The 17,349-nt window shown below is 39.1% G+C and overlaps 1 protein-coding gene across 5 annotated transcripts in view; it reads left to right on the top strand.

The window, feature by feature from the left end:
• TIAM2 (TIAM Rac1 associated GEF 2) overlaps nucleotides 1–17,349 on the top strand; it is a 110,624-nt gene that overhangs the window by 49,990 nt on the left and 43,285 nt on the right. For 3 of the 5 annotated variants that reach the window (XM_087882855.1, XM_034428585.2, XM_034428586.2), the window contains exons 9-13: nucleotides 171–275; nucleotides 1,734–1,812; nucleotides 2,573–2,665; nucleotides 4,346–4,606; nucleotides 14,887–14,990. In XM_087882855.1, the coding sequence (XP_087738981.1) occupies nucleotides 171–275; nucleotides 1,734–1,812; nucleotides 2,573–2,665; nucleotides 4,346–4,606; nucleotides 14,887–14,990 (642 nt within the window). The remainder of the gene's footprint in view (nucleotides 1–170; nucleotides 276–1,733; nucleotides 1,813–2,572; nucleotides 2,666–4,345; nucleotides 4,607–14,886; nucleotides 14,991–17,349) is intronic. The other 2 variants (XM_034428587.2, XM_087882854.1) reach the window with 1 other exon arrangement.

A 17,349-nucleotide genomic window follows, 5' to 3' on the forward strand; every position in this document is an offset into this window, starting at 1 on the left:
AAGCAACAGAATTGCACTGATACGTAAACTGCACAATTTATTTATGTAGATGCATATTATTTTAGAAAGTGACACGTTCAAGACTGAAGGAAGATGTATCTCTGTATCTGCTGTGATAAATATTTGTACAAATAGTTCCTAAATGATAGATTTCTATTCTCGTCTTTTAGATTAAGCAAATGGAGCCAAGACATTATGGCTTACAACTTAGAAGGTTTATTGGTGAAAACACTGAACACTGTATCCCTGAAATGTATGAATATATTCAAGACCAGGTAATGCACAGGATCAAGAATGCAGTTCCATGATCAGAATCGTTATTTGAGGGATGATAATTTTTTTATTGTTAAAGAAAACATGGCAAAGTTTGCAGGATTTTGTAGCTGGACAGAACAACAGGTGCAATATTTTTTGAGCTGTCTACCTTAGAATAAATGGTTGAAATAGCCCTCTCCAACTTGGTGGCATTCCAGTGTGTTGGACTATGTCTGAAGAGAATGAGCAGAAACAAAACTAATACATATTGGCTGAGCAGATTTATATGCAATCCAGATTAGATATCAGTCTGGATATGTAAAACTGAGCCCTAGCTGTACTTGGTGTAAAAGAACATGTTGCTAAAAATTAGATGCGAGTTGTTTTAGGCACATTCTTTTTCATCTGGAAAACCACACATAGTCTTTATTTAGCATTGCAAAGGCTGTACTGAATATTTTTTTGAATTGGTTAAGGAAAGAAAATAAGTTGGATGGGGACCAGAATAAAATGCATTTTAATTTGAATGTAATTAAGAATGTAATTAATCTAGATAGCCTAAATCTAGGCTATTTCCCCAGGTATTTTGTATTTTTTTTGGGGGGGTCACATTAAAATTTAAGAATTCTGCAGCCATTTTAGTAAGAGATCAGTTTTTCCTATGCCTGGAACTTTAGGCCATACACCTTTTGATTAAGTTAGGGTGAGGCACAACTCCATTTATAGATGAGAAGTTCTCACCATTCCCTCTGATGTTCACTACAGTCCGTTAAACTGGCTGATGATTCTAATCTCTGCGAGGTTTGTAACGTGCCTTCTTAATTTATTGCTGCACTGTTACATTAGGAGCCAAAAACAGAAGTGATAAGGCAGTTGCCTTTATTCGTGTATCTGTTGTCATTACATGTCAAGTGAGCTGAAGGATCTTATTTGTCTACGCAAGAGTGGGAAGCTAAAGAGAACAAAGCTATCTCCCTCTTCACCTGTACTTGATACTTGAGGGTTGTTTTTTTAAGTAGCACATCCTTCATACTGAAAGTGTGACCAGGCCAGGGAGAAAATTACTTAAAGGATTAGAACTGAAGCTAGGCAATAACAGACAGGTGAAATTTTGCTTCTTGTCCAAATATAGATTATGGGTAGATTCTCTGCCATGTCGGCTTTAATATTTTAAATGATTCTTTAAGTTAACTATCATAATTTGTAAATATAAATGGCATTTTTCAATGCTCTAATCCAAAATACTGTACAGTGACTGAAATAAAATTTAACAAATGAAATACAGAATCCCAATAGAGTTGATAAGATAGTTGGCAATGTTCTGCTCTTTAACAGCTTCCAAAAACAGCCTTATAAAGCAGCTGCTTAATGGAAGAGCTGATCCTAACAGTGACACTAATGTGTTTATTTGTTGAGTGTATTTTGGTCTCGGGCATCTATCCCCAGTTCAGCTTGAGATGATATTATCTCTCCTACAGATATATGACGAAATAGAAATCTTTCCTTTGAACATCTACCATGCGCATCTTACTAAGAAAGAGGGTGCAGTTGATTTTGGTAAGTCAGCAGTTAACTGAATGAGGAAACTTTGCTTTGTTGACTTGGTTAGGCCCAGGGATGGTATTCACTTACCTTCCCTACTGGTTCGCAAATGTGAGCCCGCCCATCCACGCATGCGCCTGGCCTTCCGCATGTGTGCTTTGCTGGCGTGTGCACCTTCTGTGCATGCACCTGGCCTCAAAAATGTGCCTAAATAGGATGGCATAGAGCCGGGGCCAGTGGGCAGGCCTACCTGCGATTTCTGCTACCGGTTCATGTGAACCGGTCCAAACTGAATACTGAATACTGCCTAACCAGTAGTTCTGTTCCCTATATTGTTAGCCAAGGATATAATGTGTCTTTGAAGTTAAAGAGTTCTGTTTAGCTTTCATAGACAAGACTTTGATGGAATGAAGTACATAGGGCCTTTGGATAAATGGAAACAAAAGAAACTATGATAAGAGTGATTTGGTTTTAAAGATTAAGAAAGATGGCATGCCCTCTATTGAAGTTATTATATTATATATTGAAGATGTTGTAAGACTACGGTACAAACAATGATATTCTGCCATTAATAATTATTTTCCAATGGCCTGTATTTTACTTCTATGTTATTTCAGATGTATACAATATTAATGAGATACAACATCTTAAATAATATAAAAATACATTCTTTCTATGGAATTGCTAATGAATACTAATTCTGTGTAGCTCGTTTTAAGACGGTGGTAATGACTCACACTTTTAAAGAAGGCAAATCTGATTTTTTTAATTCCAGGATTTGCAGTTACTGTGCAAGTTGATGAACACCAGCATCTTACCCATATCTTTATAAGTGATGTTCTTCCTGACGGGATAGCTTACACAGAAGGTTTGTGCTGTCTCTCTCATTTACATTATTTTCTAATGCCTACTCATGGCTCTAAAACTAAAATAAGCCACCTAAAATATAAGTTATGGACAAGTTATAAATATTCAAGGAAGGGTGGATGGGTGAATGGAGGGAGGAATCATTTTATCTCTTTCTTTTTTGGTGGTGGGTAGGTCTATCAAAACTTTCTTAGATTCTTAGCACCGACAAGGTAAGGTTTTTGTTATACAGATGGATAGCATAGCATTATCATACCACAGCATGATGATCGATTGAATTTATATGTACACAATTAAAATAAAAATACAAAATTCAACCATTAAACTCAGTTAATGACAGCTAAAAACTACAATAATAAAAAGGAGGGAGTGTGTAGTCTAGACTTATACACAGTGCACAATGCTATTTAACAGGCTCTACCCTTTCATGGGATTCCCAAGCCCAATAGCAAAACCAAGTTTTGAGGGACTTCCAGAAGATCAACTGGATTGGGGCCAATCTCACCTCGAAGGAATGATATTCCAAGGGGCTGGTGCCATAGCAGAAAAAGCACTCATCCCGAGTCTTGCCAAGTGAAGATCCTTGGTTAATGGGACCTACAGTATGTCCCTCCTGCCGGACCTGATGACATGGGGTCCATGCAATTGGGGACAGGTGGTCCCTCAAATAATTTGACCCCATGCCATGTAGGGCTTTAAAGGTCATAACCAGCACCTTTAGTTTGACTGAGAAGCAAATTGACAGCCAATGTAGCTCACAGAGCGGAGGTGTAACATGTGCAGATCTTGGAGTACACATAACTGCCTGTGCCGCTGCATTTTGTACCAGCTAAAGCTTCTAGATACCCTTCGGGGCAGCCCCATGTGAAAAACCCTCTTCTGCTCCCCACCCCAATTCCACTTCCATATATGCTTGTTGGGTAGCCATGCTAGAGACTTGTTCTCCAAGAAGCATACCCTCAGCAAGCAGATAGCTATGCATTTATTGTATATGAATAGAGAAAACATGTTGAGCGAAATACCATCTATTTCATCTGGCTGAAGTCACCGATTTCAGAAGCATATCCTAGACAACACATTGAGTTAAATAGAGTTTTGTCTGAGTAAAGAATATTGAGAGAATTTCATCTTGCCATGTCTTTATTTATGCTTCAGATTGTTATTAATTCTACATGACAAGGATGATATGATCAAATGCCGTTTTTCATGGCTGTTGAATCCGCTCACTTCTTACATTCCTTTATTGCCCATGTTCCCATGGATTTTGTTCAGTTTAACTAGCTTCTGATTGCTGTACTCATTGGATGAAATTCTAAGCAAAAAGGAAGGGAAGGTTTTAGAATTTTGTCCATGTTTATTTGGGTGCAATGCTGAAAAAAAGGATTAGGCCAGTAGCTTTTTGTGCTGGTTCACTGCCTTGATAGCTTTATTAAACAATGGAAAAGTTACTCTCCTATTGTGCTTTTAACTCCTTTTTTAACAAGCAAAATACTTTCTTTATGTAAATCTTAATTTTTGCAAAACATTTGTTGGATTTATTATTTTATCACAATATATTCCATAAACTTTCATGTGGTAGGATAAAAAAAAAATCATTTTAACTGTTTGTTACAATATGTTTTATTGTGCCCTCTTGCTGTTGTGTCTACCCTGTCTGTCTTCTGCTTTTTCCTGCCCCCAGGCTTGTGTGTTGGCAATGAAATTTTGATTATAAATGGAGAATCTGTATCTGAGCTTGACCTCAGGCAGATGGAATTGCTGTTCTCGGAGAAAAGCGTGCATCTAACATTGACCACAAATCTCAAAGGCACTAAGACAGCATTATGTTCTTCTTTGCAAGATGGTATCATTTCCAAGGAGGCAAGAAAGTTCTTGCCCCCACAAAACCAATCACAACTCTTGGAGGAATTTCTGGATAACTTCAGAATGAATACAGCAAATGGTGAGATGATGCTTGAAGTTTTACAGTGAACTTCCTGCATAAAAAGAGCACATGCACTATTTTTAATGCCATTTCAACTTTTCCTTTTTCATTAAACACAGAAACTTTTAGAAGTTAATATTAAAAACATATTTGTATTTTTATAAACAACATCTTCATAACAGGAGTTATAGGAGAATTAAACATTTTTTAGATGAAAGATCCATTGATTGATTGATTGATTACCATGTTTTCCCAAAAATAAGACCTGGTCTTATATTTTGGGGAAACGATTTCGGGGTGATCAGCCCAGAGGCGTGGGGGAGGGGGAGAGGCAGGCAATCCCGACACCCGCAGGATGCAGGCAATCCAAGAGACATGATGATGAAGCTCCTGTGGCTGGCCGCCCACTCCATCCCATTGACTCGGCTTTCCTGTGGCCCATGCGGCGTATCCAGATTGCATGCCTTCCCCCGCCTCTGCCTCCACCTGCTGCTTGGACAGGTAATCAACTCACCTGTACCGTGCAGGCTGTGGCTACTGCTGGACACCATCAGCTCGCACCCGCTTGCTGCCTCCAGGTTTAAGTCCACTCTGTTACTAAGCTTATTGGGTGGTGTTGAGTCAGTTTCAGTCACACTCTTTCAGCCTAGTGTGTCTTACAGGGTTGTGGTGTCATTAATTGAGGGGTAACCCTTAATGTATGCTGCCTGGAACTTTTAAGGAAAGGCAGAATATAAATGCAATGCACCAATAGATAAAACAACTTGGTCAAACAAAGTTAATGTTGCCATTTTCTGCTCAAAATTACAGAAAATTACATATTCAAATATTTAAAGAACGTATGGCAATACAACATATCTTAGAATAAGATAGGTAGGTAAAACCAGCTTGCAGTGTTTTTAATGAGATTTAGGTCATGGATGGGATGCTGTGAAAATATCCACTGGGACAATCAAAGGCTGATTACCACTTCCTTTCTAACCACTTTTCTATGAAACATTGCTTCCCAAACCTGCTCTTCTATTAATGTCATAAATAACATAAGTAAAAAAAATTTCTCTCCATTGCTGGAATATCGGTTTCCGTTGCTGATTGTCTGAATGTAATCCACAAGAAGAGGGCCGAGCAGCCTTCTGTTTAGTCCTTCAGTAAAGTCACACAATTCATGGTAACTTGGTCTGTATTTCTGTTTGGAAGTCATCAGGTTCCTACATCAGTAGGCACAAGTATCGCTCATTAAGTGTGCGGCTTCCCTTGGTTAAGTGTAATTGAAATTTGTCTTTTTGGGGACAAGTGATTCATATTGCTGACACTGCTGAAGCATTATGCAGACTAAATTAAGTACAGTGTGTCATTTTGACACTTTTTCAGCTGAAATCTGAAAATACTTTCTAGAAACCATTTTGTTTCCCATATAATAGTAGAGCAAGTAGTGTAACTCTGACTTCTTGGATGGAAGTATAGCATCCAAATTGCAAGAGGTAATTAGCTATGTTCAGGCCGTGGCTTGAATATGCGAAGGGCTCTTGTGCTGGAAAACATGGGCTTACTCTAGTTTTTCTTCTGCCCTCACACAATGAAGGAGGACTTCTGAAAGGGAGTGGTATTTGCACTGCCTTGAACATAGTTACTCCATGTAGGAGTAACTGTGCAGGACCCAATTGTGCTGATAGCAACATTTAATTTCTTTACCTATTCTGGTAAAGATATATTGTTCTGTTCTACTCTTTTGTGGCCAGTTAGTACAGTGCTGTGTCCAATTCTGCAGTGTATCCAGAATATTTTGCAAACTAGTCCTTGAAGCAAGGTTAAAACTATACTTCATTTATAGAAGAGAAGATTTAATAGAAGGGATGCTATCATCTTTCATGAAAAAAATTCAGCAGTTTCAGCAGGAGGAAGCAGACTCTCTTTCTCTGGAAATATTAAACGGATAGTTTTCTGACAGGGGTGTCATCATTGCAGCTTCTTACACTGAGCAGTGTTAGTTAGACTCGTTGCGTCTAAGCTCCATTCCAATACTAAATTGTAATTATTCTTTTGTAGTGCTAAATGTGAAAAATCCCTAGAGAGAGGTTTTTGGATTGATAATTATAAAGCAGCTTTATTAGGTCATGTTTAAAATAAAAACTTGATTGCAAAACTTAGCATACAATAAGTAGCATTTATCTCATAAGACTGTTCTATTTAAATGAAATTGGAGTATAAAAGCTCCTGCCATAAAGTGAAAATTATGGCACTAATAAATTATAGTTCATTATTTAGGATTTATACTCAGTTTATTAGTTTGATACAATAGGCAAGTATTACCTGACGTATTTACCGTGTTAAGAGCACCTGCTGTATAACTAGCGATGCTGATCTTCTGGAATATATTTTATACCTTTTATTTATCTCCACATATAGTGTTATAATAAAAATCCTATAGGTGTCTGATTCAAAGAGGAGCTGAGGTAGACATGTGTACCATGAGCTAGAGGCAAGAACAATGATTGGGAATGTACATTTGTTAAAAAGTCACATTTATTAGATTAATTTAGCATATAGCAAATGCTTCTGCAAATGGTTTATAATAGAAGCAAACCCCAAATGGGTTTCTGTTTTTCCTGCTTGTATTCTTCCTCAGTTGCTGCCCTTGTTAATTTGAAATGTCTTATTGGCCTAATTATTACAATCTAACTTTGAAAATATTAATTTTGATTAGTAAGTATCCTGATACCCTTTTCCCATTTTCTAAGACTACATCCTTAGTGGACAAAAATGCAAGACTTCCTATTTTTTGATCAGAACAAAGATATGCTTACCCTTATGTTTCTACCAGATGTTTTTAAGAAGCTCAAAAGGCTGTTAAGGCAATTTTTCCCATCAGACCTTTGAGAATTCAGTTTATGTTGTAGCAAAGAGGAGACGTTTTTGTTTCCAACTTTTTTCCCCCAATCATGCAGTAAATTACAAAAAGTTTATGAAAAAAGATTTGTTTGTAATAAATACATGGTTAAACATAAGGTTATTTCTCTATTCACATGCCAAAGGAATTGTTATAACTCTTAAAATATGTATTTGTTTGTGATAGAGATAATTAATGAAGGATGCATGAAGGAGTAAGAATTCATAAACCATTTCTTGGCAGTGTCAAGAGTGGATCTTGGGGGAAAAAGACATGGAAAAAAAGGAAAGAAATTTAAAACACTAAAAGACGCGGAACAAAAGAAAAAATATGAAAGGGACTAGAGTGACACCAGAATAACATATGGATGCAAAAATGTATGAACACATACAGGTAGTCTTCGACTTACAACATTTAGTTACATCATTTAATGACTGTTCAAAGTTGCACCACCACTGAAAAAAGTGATTTATAACCGTTTTTCCCACTTGCGACTATTGTAACACCCCCACGGTCACGTGATTAAAATTTTGATGCTTAGCAACCAGGGGTGGGTTCTAAATTTTTTTACTACTGGTTCTATGGGCGTGGCTTATTTTGTGGGCATGGTTTGATGGTCATGTGATAATTCTTTAGGATTTAACAGAGGTACTGGTCTACCAGGCTTTTAACTGCTTGCAGAGCTGTACCGGTCTACCCATTTGTTTTTGGAGGCACCGGTCTACCTGTTTGTTTTTGGAGGCACTGGTCTACCACCACACTGCCTTTTAACACTGATCAGCTGTAGGGCGGCCCTTTGAAGCCCTGTGGCAAGAGTTTAAACAGTTTTTTTCCTTCTAACCGATCAGCTGGGACTCGGCAGCGAATAGATTGGGGGGCAGGGCCAAATAAAAGGTAAGAATAACACGGGGGGGGGGAGCGGGAGGGCCCACCTCCCGAACAAAGAGAACTGCTTCGGTGACATCCTATCGTCACTACTACCGGCTTGGCCGAACCGAGCTGAACTGGGAGGAACCACCACTGTTAGCAACTGATTCATATTTATGACGGTTGACTGTCCCAGGGTCATGCTATCGTTTTTTGCGATCAACAGAAGTTGATGTGGAAGCCAGATTCACTTAACAACCATGTCACTAACTTAATAACTGCAGTGATTAACTTAACCACCTGTGGCAAGAAAGGTCGTAAAATGGGTCAAAATTGACTTAACAAATGTTTCAGTTAGCAATAGAAATTTTAGGCTCAATTGTGATTGTAAGTTGAGGCCTATTTGTATTAAAGAATAAATTAATTAAATTGGATTAATTAATTGAGCATGCTGAAAAATGCTTAAGGGTACAGGTGTAGAAGATCCGACTGGAGTTATGTTAAAATATGAATGTAGTTTGTTTATGGAGTGACTTGTAGAATACATTTGTGCCCCACAATTGGAAGAACATCATGATTTTTCTGTACCAAAGGAAAAGTTGTAAAAATGAATGAGGAGAAAAGAAGGGACTAGTTGTGTGAACTGTTTGGTAGAATTCTAACTGAAGCAGTTCAAAAGGGGACCATCCAGTTCAAATTTGGGACCTGCACAGCAACTTTAGATAGGATAAGTCTTCAATAGAACATATTTTCCCCAAATTTTGTGGACTGTCCTCTTTATACATTCAGGATGGTGGATTCAGTTTGCTCACCAGCTAGCTATTTCCATTTTTGAGGATGAAAATATAATTTTACATTTTCTTGAGTCTTATTTCTTGGCCATTAAATAAAAGACTCCAGCATCTGTCTCCTTTTCAATAGAATAAGCTATAAAAGTATTTTAAATTTAGCATCCCAGGTTTAATGGCTTATTTTGCCCATACTTTGTAGAAACATTATCCCATGCAGTGCTGTTTCCTTCTTTTTCTTTCATCCCAGAAACTGGACTGAATTTATCTTAACCATTATGCCATAAATTATCTGGTCCAATCATGTCAGGCTCACTGAGGTGCCTGACTAAGCTTGAGGGTCTCCATCACTCTTTAGGGCATAGCTAAACAAGGATATTAATGACATACTAGGAAAAAACGTCCATATAGTTGATTGCCTTCCCTCAACTCTCAAACTTCTCTCAAAGGCCTTCTTCATTGTTTATTCCTTCTGCCCACTGCAGTTTAATTCTAATACTTCTTTCTTCCACTCTTCCAATACTTTAACTGACTTTTTGCCCTGGGCTTCATGGTCTTGTAAAGTGTTGTTGTTTTTAACCTAATCTCTGCTCTAAAGAGCTTTGGTTTTCAATTTATCTCCCATAGGTCAAGATAATTAAATGGCTATACAGTAGAACCTCTGGTCAGAAATGCTGCTGACCACGACCAAATTGGGTTCTGACCAAAAAATTCCACAGTGTTTCCGCCCCCCCCCCCCCCCGTGTGGCTGATTTCCCCTTCTGCGCCATTTTTTTTTTGAGCGCCAAATTTTCAAAATTAGGTTTGGGTCACAACCAAATCGGTTTGCGACCAAGGTTATGGAACAAATTATGGTTGTGACCAGAGGTTCTACTGTATTTTCCTTCTAGTCTAGAGCTAGCAGGCACAGTGGCGCTTCCAGGCACTATTTTCACTGCCTGTAAGAATGTATAGGGTGAAATGAAATCCTAATGAATTGGAAGAAGTTTAGTCTATTTCGCACCAATTGCACAATGGCTCTGACCCTCATTGAACTAATGTGTATCAAAAAAATTAAACAAAAAACAACAGCGGGCCACTTCAAAGTGGCTTGGGTATTGGACAGGGATTAGTTGTGGGTGGTGATGTGGGAGAGCATTAATAGGTAGGAATGTTGTGTGAATGTATCCATATATTGTGACTTTTTGAAAGTTTAATTCTGGAACCAAAAATGTGTTATGCACCCTTTGTTGTCTTCAGTTGCTTTCTTTCATTTTAACTCATTTTATTATATAGAACAGGGGCCTCCAAACTTGGCAACTTTAAGACTTGTGGACTACAACTCCCAGAATTCCTCAGCCATTCCTCAACCAGCTTTGCTCTTAAAGTCTTAAAGTTGTCAAGTTTGGAGACCCCTGATATAGATGATCAATAGTGGATCTTTCTGTGGTAAAATCCCTTCTGAGGGACGGGCTGTCCCTCTTAGATACATTCTGGAAAGATTGTTCTAATATTCCTTGAACTCAATTGTCTTTACACCATCTTGATTTTGAGAATTATTTCATTATTTATGAATCCTTACAGGTATCCCAAAGAAGTTTCTTGCTCTAAAATATATTTTGCAAGAATGCATTAAACCCAAAATAATGTTTTGAAAAATGCCTCTTATTGCTAATTTCAGGGATATGGCTTTTTGGAATCAGCAGGAACCTTTTGAATTTCCTTTCCTTGTGCAAATATACTGGGTTACTGTATAGTAATTATAATACTGAATTAGTCCCCTGAACATCAATTTGAGAATAAGCTCCAGTATAATGTCTTAGACTATCACATTGTAGAGCTAATTTTGAGATTGTGAGCAACTGGTTTATATCTGCCATTATGACATTAAATAATAATATATGACCCTCCAGATGTTGATAGACTACAACTTTCAGTAATTTACACCTTCCTTTAGCCACCGCTGGTCTCGGGCAGAGGAGGAGAATAGGAAAGAGAAGGAAAAGGAGTACTTTATTTTAAGGTACTAGACACACAACCCCCAAATCCAGTGGTGGGATTCAAATAATTTAACAACCGGTTCTCTGCCCTAATGATTTCTTCCAACAACCAGTTCACAGAACTGCTCAGAAAGTTAACAACCGGTTCTCCCGAAGTGGTGTGAACTGGCTGAATCCCACCACTGCCCAAATCTATTTGCTTTCTGAAATTTGCACCTCTTACAGGCAAAACTGCTGGTGAGAGATTTGGGAGACCTTTCCTACCTTTTAGAGTACAGCTTCCAGCATGCAACTTGAAAGCCAAATATAGTTTCTAGGCTAAAAAACCCGATATTTTTCTCAAATTGGCCTTTTTAGTCACACTAGATGCTGTTTTAGGACCTCTTTCCAGAGCACGATACCATAGTCTCTTGAGACTGAAGGATGCCAATGATGTCTGGTTTATATTTCCATATTGAACCATATTGAGGTAGAAGTTGAGGGCTATTCCCATTCTCTCCCTTCCATCCATGATACTGCGTTCAAAATCTGCACTGCATTGCGAATTTGAATTTATAGAGCCTTCAAGAAGGGAAAACTCAAGATAACTAAATTGCCAGTATATCTGATTCTAAGCTGAACTGGCTTTTTCTACCATTCCATCCTGCTTCACTGGTGGCAACAGTGTAGAAGAACAGGCAAAGCCTGGGGTTGAGGGGTGGAATTAAGACAGAACTCAACCAAGAATCATTATGTGTCCACAAATTCTCCAAGTTCAGCCCCCTCCCCCCTGAATTCCATTAATTCTTTATCTAGCACCAATTTAGGGCTGATCATTAGTTGACCAGATTCTTATGTATAGTCTTGAACAGTAAACCTTCTGAATTAGAATTTATGCAATCGTGTTTCTTTGCGCATGATAGTGCTTGGTAAAAGCATTTTTTCCTTGATGTACAATTGCACTAATATAAGGCTCTGGAGAGGAAATAGCTAATTGCAGGATAGCTAGTAGGCAACGAGAATGATTGACTTAAGAGTTCATTTCAGCAAAGTGGTAACAAAGAGAATTAGAAGTATGTTGAAGGATGGCTTATGTGGTGGTATTTGGTGTTAGAACGAAATGGAAATTGTTTATTATCAAACATTGCTGAGGATCTTGCCCATGGGGACAAGCAGAGTCTGATTATTATGGGGAGTTTTAGATGGAGCAATATGCAGAACTTAATTCTTTTTGCAATGTTGAGCACTAAAAAGATCCTTCTTTGAAAACAATTTGTTGTTTTAAACTATTTGCATTTCAACTCTATCCAGTGGTGGAATTGATTTTTTTTTTACTACCTGTTCTGTGGGCGTGGCTCGGTGGGTATAGTGTGGCTTGGTGGGTGTGGCAGGGGAAGGATACTGCAAAGTCTCCATTCCCACTCCACTCCAGGGGGAAGGATACTGCAAAATCTCCATTCCCACCCCACTCTGGAGCCAGCCAGAGGTGGCATTTGCTGGTTCTCCAAACTACTCAAACTTTCCGCTACCGGTTCTCCAGAACCTGTCAGAACCTGCTGAACCTGGCTCTATCCCATAGAATAATTGGTTCCGCAATGCAAAGCAGATCTTCCATTCTTGTTCGGTTACTATATTTCTCTGTTTCATTCTCTGTGTTTAAGCAGTGTAGACTCTGATTTTCTCACCAGCATGATCTAAAATAGAAATAATTAACTATGTATTTTCCCAGTTTCTTCGGTGGTAGGGCATACCTAATTTTGCTGTGCCATCTGCTTTTATTTTTAGTGCTCCATCCTACTCCCCTCTATTAGTGTCAATAAACTAAAAGGCAAGGCCCCATCCTCTTTACCGAGAGGGCAGCTTGCCATCTATTCTTAATGTTTGTTAACATATTTTTGCTGCTGTGCGGTAGGGCACTAGTTCAAATGGGTGATATTCAGAAAGAGCTGTAAATGATGAGAAGTTATTTAGCAGGCTTGTACTTAAAAGTGCATCCCTCGTTCCTCCTTATGCCTCATTGCAGTTTCTTCCTCATTTACAGAGAAAAGAGGGAGTTGGTAAAAGCAGTGTGGATTAGCATGCAATTAAAGCCGTGTTAATTAAATGGACTAAAGCATCATGAAAAGTTGCATCTGCTTCCTCTCCTTATAACACGGAGGAATCTGTTTCCTCCTTAAAACAGAGATGTATTTTCTTAGTTTCTCATTTGTTTTCTTGATCTCCAAATTTGATATCAAAGCCTCCAAAGCATGCACACAATCTGCTTTCTTCAATTTTGAATATGTTCTGATAATTATCATAGTGCCATGTTCATTGCATGGTTTGTACTGCTATGGAGGTTTAGAGAATTGTGTTTTCTGATGTTTTCGTGGGCTTTCTGTCTGCTGCTTTGCTTGTGATCCCATCTGTTCATAGTGTGCTCAGTATTTTATTGAATAATTAATGGTGAGGAAAACATTTTGTTCTTTTTGAAGTTTAATGGGTTACATTATCTTTTCTTTGAATTGATAGTGAATCATATATGGCTTGTCAACACAATACAACATAGTGACATTCGTGTAATTAAATTGGCAGCTCAAAACATTGGTGCATATTGGCATGAATGCAGACAAAATGCTAAACTATTTCAGTTTCTCTGGCGTTGCCTAGCATTCCTGAGTTTCCAAGGCTTTATTGCATCTGTTTTGCCTAAACTTACTGCAGCGAACATGTCCATATGTATCTTGTGCATATACAAAGTCCATTCATTCTAATCATTTCAAGATCCCTCTCTTGAAGAATTTTCTTTTCGTTTTTGATGGGCTACTAAATCCAAGTTGCAAATTTGCAATTGTCATTAGATGGTAGCAAAGAGATCCAGAAAATCCCAGGTTCTCTGCTTCCAACTAGTGGTATCTCTGATACTTGCAGCCCCAATCTTTTAAATATACAACCCATACTTTTAAATACAGGTCGTCGTTGATTTACAACCAGTTGCTTAGTGACCATTCAAAGTTATGACAGACCCCCCCCCACAAAGGTACTCACAACTCAGTTCTGAAGTTCCAATGGTCAGTCCTTCCCTCCATGGTCACATGACTATTTTGGCAACCAGCTTGCATTTACAGTCAAATGACTGTAATTTACTTTTTTTTTTTTTTTTTACTGAAAACCTATATTAATTTTCAATTTTCTGCAAAAAAATGTCCCATAGCGAACCATGGGCTTGCTTAACAACCATGGCATTCATTTAACGACCATGGATTCACTTAAGATCCATGATGATTTGCTTAATAACATGCTGTTTGACGACGTGCTTTATGACCATCATGACCTACGACTGTAATAGGCAGGTTCCCTCTCAGTCATCAGTCGAGGACTACCTTATTGGCAAAATATTGTTTTTATTTACATTTTATCCTAATTTGCTGCTATATGAAGTAGTAATACAAAGAAGGAAGACAAGGTTCTCTTCTCTCTTCTTTTGGGCCATTAATAAGTTTAAGAGCCACAGTAAGTTTTAGGACAATGTGTTCATCCAAGAAAATCATTTTATATGTATGCAGACATTTGTATTGGATGTTTTTATCAGCCAGCACACGCTGTACCACATTGTAGACAGATGATGCTGAGGAAGGCAAGCTTTGAAGTAGTAGCCCAAATATTTGTATTACTTTACATGGGATTATTTTATCTGGAAAAGCCAATCTTCAGGAGTCTATGTTTCCTGTCACTTTAACGAAACAATTATATCTAAATGAAAGAAAATACATATTTCTTCTTCTGATATCTAGCTTTTCACTTTTTTAAAAAATATAGATTTCAATCATGTGCCTGATGTTAATGGAAGTCTAAAAAGGAGCAACACAGATGGCATGCTGGACCAGATGCCAGACAAGGAGAAACTTGATTTACCATTCAGGGTAAGAGCACTGCTTAAAAGTTAATGCAGAAAGTAGAGAGATACAGAAGGCATGCGGACTGCTTTTGTGGATGGGGTAGCACTAATTTTGTACATGTAAACTCACATCTATATGCATATCCATGGATACAGTTATATATATAGCAATAGCACTTAGATTTATGTTCTGCTTCACAGTGCTTTACAGCACTCTGTAAGCAGTTTACAGAGTCAGTGTATTGCCCCCAACAATCTGGGTCTTCATTTACCAACCTTGGAAAGATGGAAACCTGAGTCAACCTTGAGCTGGTCAGAATCGAACTGCTGGCAGTTGGCTGGCAGTTGGCAGAATTAGCCTGCAATACTGTATTCTAACCACTGTGCCACCATGGCTCTTATATATCTCTTTGACTTGTTCAAGATCAATGTAAGATGTACTAGAAACAGACTACTATTCCATCCTTAGCCATGAAAGCTCATTGGATGAATTTGGGCCATTCTTTCTCAGCCTAGTCTACTTCACAAAGCTGTCGTTATGAAGGAAAACAGGAGGTAGGGGCATTATATATGCTGTTTTAAGCTCTTGTACAAAAAAAAAAGAATATAAGTCTAATTAATTTCTTGAATCAATATTGTATAAGTAATACAAATTTGATGTAATAGTTAAGGTGCTGATTTAGAAACTAAGAAACTGTGAGTTCTATTCCTGCCTTACACATGAAAGCCAGCTGGCGGACTTTGGGCCATTCTCTCTGTCTCAGCCCAATTTATTTTTCATAGGGTTGTAGTTATAAGGAAAATAGGAAGAGGAAGGAGTATTATGTATGTTTGCTGCCTTGACTTATTTATACAAATAATAAAGGTGGAATAAAAAACTAATAAATAGTAGAAATGAATATAGATGATAGCTACTGAGGTCTGGGGCTTGTATGTTCTAATTAATTAATCCTTTAAAAATCCTTTAAAATCACAATTTTGTTTTTGCTGACTGAATGAGATGATATTCCTTGCATATTTACATCTGCTTTTTAAGTTACTGTTAATAATAATAATAATAATAATAATAATAATAATAATTTTATTTCTATACCGCCCTTCTCCCGAAGGACTCAGGGCGGTGTACAGCCTATTAAAGGTACAAAGACAGACATCAATTTAAAAATTATTAAAATTATTAAATAATTTCGGCTCAGATTTAAAACCCCACATTTAAAACACCCAATTTAAAATCATTACATCGATAGCCCGGCCTGGCGGAACAGCAGGGTCTTGAGGGCACAACGAAATACGCAGAGGTCGGAGATCTTACGCATTTCTGGGGGCAGTTCATTCCACAGGGCAGGGGCTCCCACAGAGAAGGCCCTCCCCCTGGGTGTCGCCAGCCGACATAACTTGGCCGATGGCACCCTGAGGAGACCCTCTCTGTGGGAGCGAACTGGCCGGTGGGAGGCTATTGGTGGCAGAAGTCGGTCTCGAAGGTACCCGGGTCCTATGCCATGGAGTGCTTTAAAGGTGGTAACCAGCACCTTGAATCGCACCCGGAAGACCACTGGGAGCCAGTGCAGCTCGCGCAGGAGGGGTGTCACATGGGCACAACGAGTTGTGCCCATAACCACCCACGCGGCTGCATTCTGGACCAGTTGGAGCCTCCGAGTGCTCTTCAAGGGGAGCCCCATGTAGAGAGCATTACAATAGTCCAGCCGGGAGGTGACAAGGGCGTGAGTGACCGTGCGCAAGGCATCCCGGTCCAGAAAGGGCTGCAACTGGTGGATCAGGCGAACTTGATAAAAAGCCCCCCTGGCCACGGCCATCATATGCTCTTCTAAAGACAGCCGTGTATCCAGGAGGACACCCAGATTGCGAGCCCTCTCTGTGGGGGGGCAAAGATTCACCCACAATAGTCAGTGATGGCACCAGCTGACTATATCGGGATGCCGGAAGCCACAGCCACTCGGTCTTAGAAGGGTTGAGTCTGAGCCTATTTCTCCCCATCCAGACCGGCCTCCAGGCAGTGAGACATCACATCAAGGGCATCGTTGGGGTGGTCTGGGGTGGATATTGTACAGCTGAGTGACATCAGCGTACTGATGGACTCTCACCCCAAAACCATGGATGATCTCACTCAGCGGCTTCACATAAATGTTGAACAGAAAGGGTGAGAGGACCAACCCTTGCGGCACTCCCCATGCGAGGCGCCTGGAAGTCGACCTCTGCCCCCCTGCCAACACAAACTGCGAACAGTCAGAGAGGAAGGAGGAGAACCACCGCAGAACGGTGTCCCCTATTCCTAACCCCCTCAACCGCTGCAGCATGATACCATGGTCGATGGTATCAAAAGCCGCTGAGAGATCTAATAGGACCAGGACAGAGGAGCAACCCCT

This window comes from Pantherophis guttatus, chromosome 1, assembly GCF_059756535.1.
Source record: "Pantherophis guttatus breed Tessera chromosome 1, ASM5975653v1, whole genome shotgun sequence".
Classification (NCBI taxonomy): Eukaryota; Metazoa; Chordata; class Lepidosauria; order Squamata; family Colubridae; genus Pantherophis; species Pantherophis guttatus.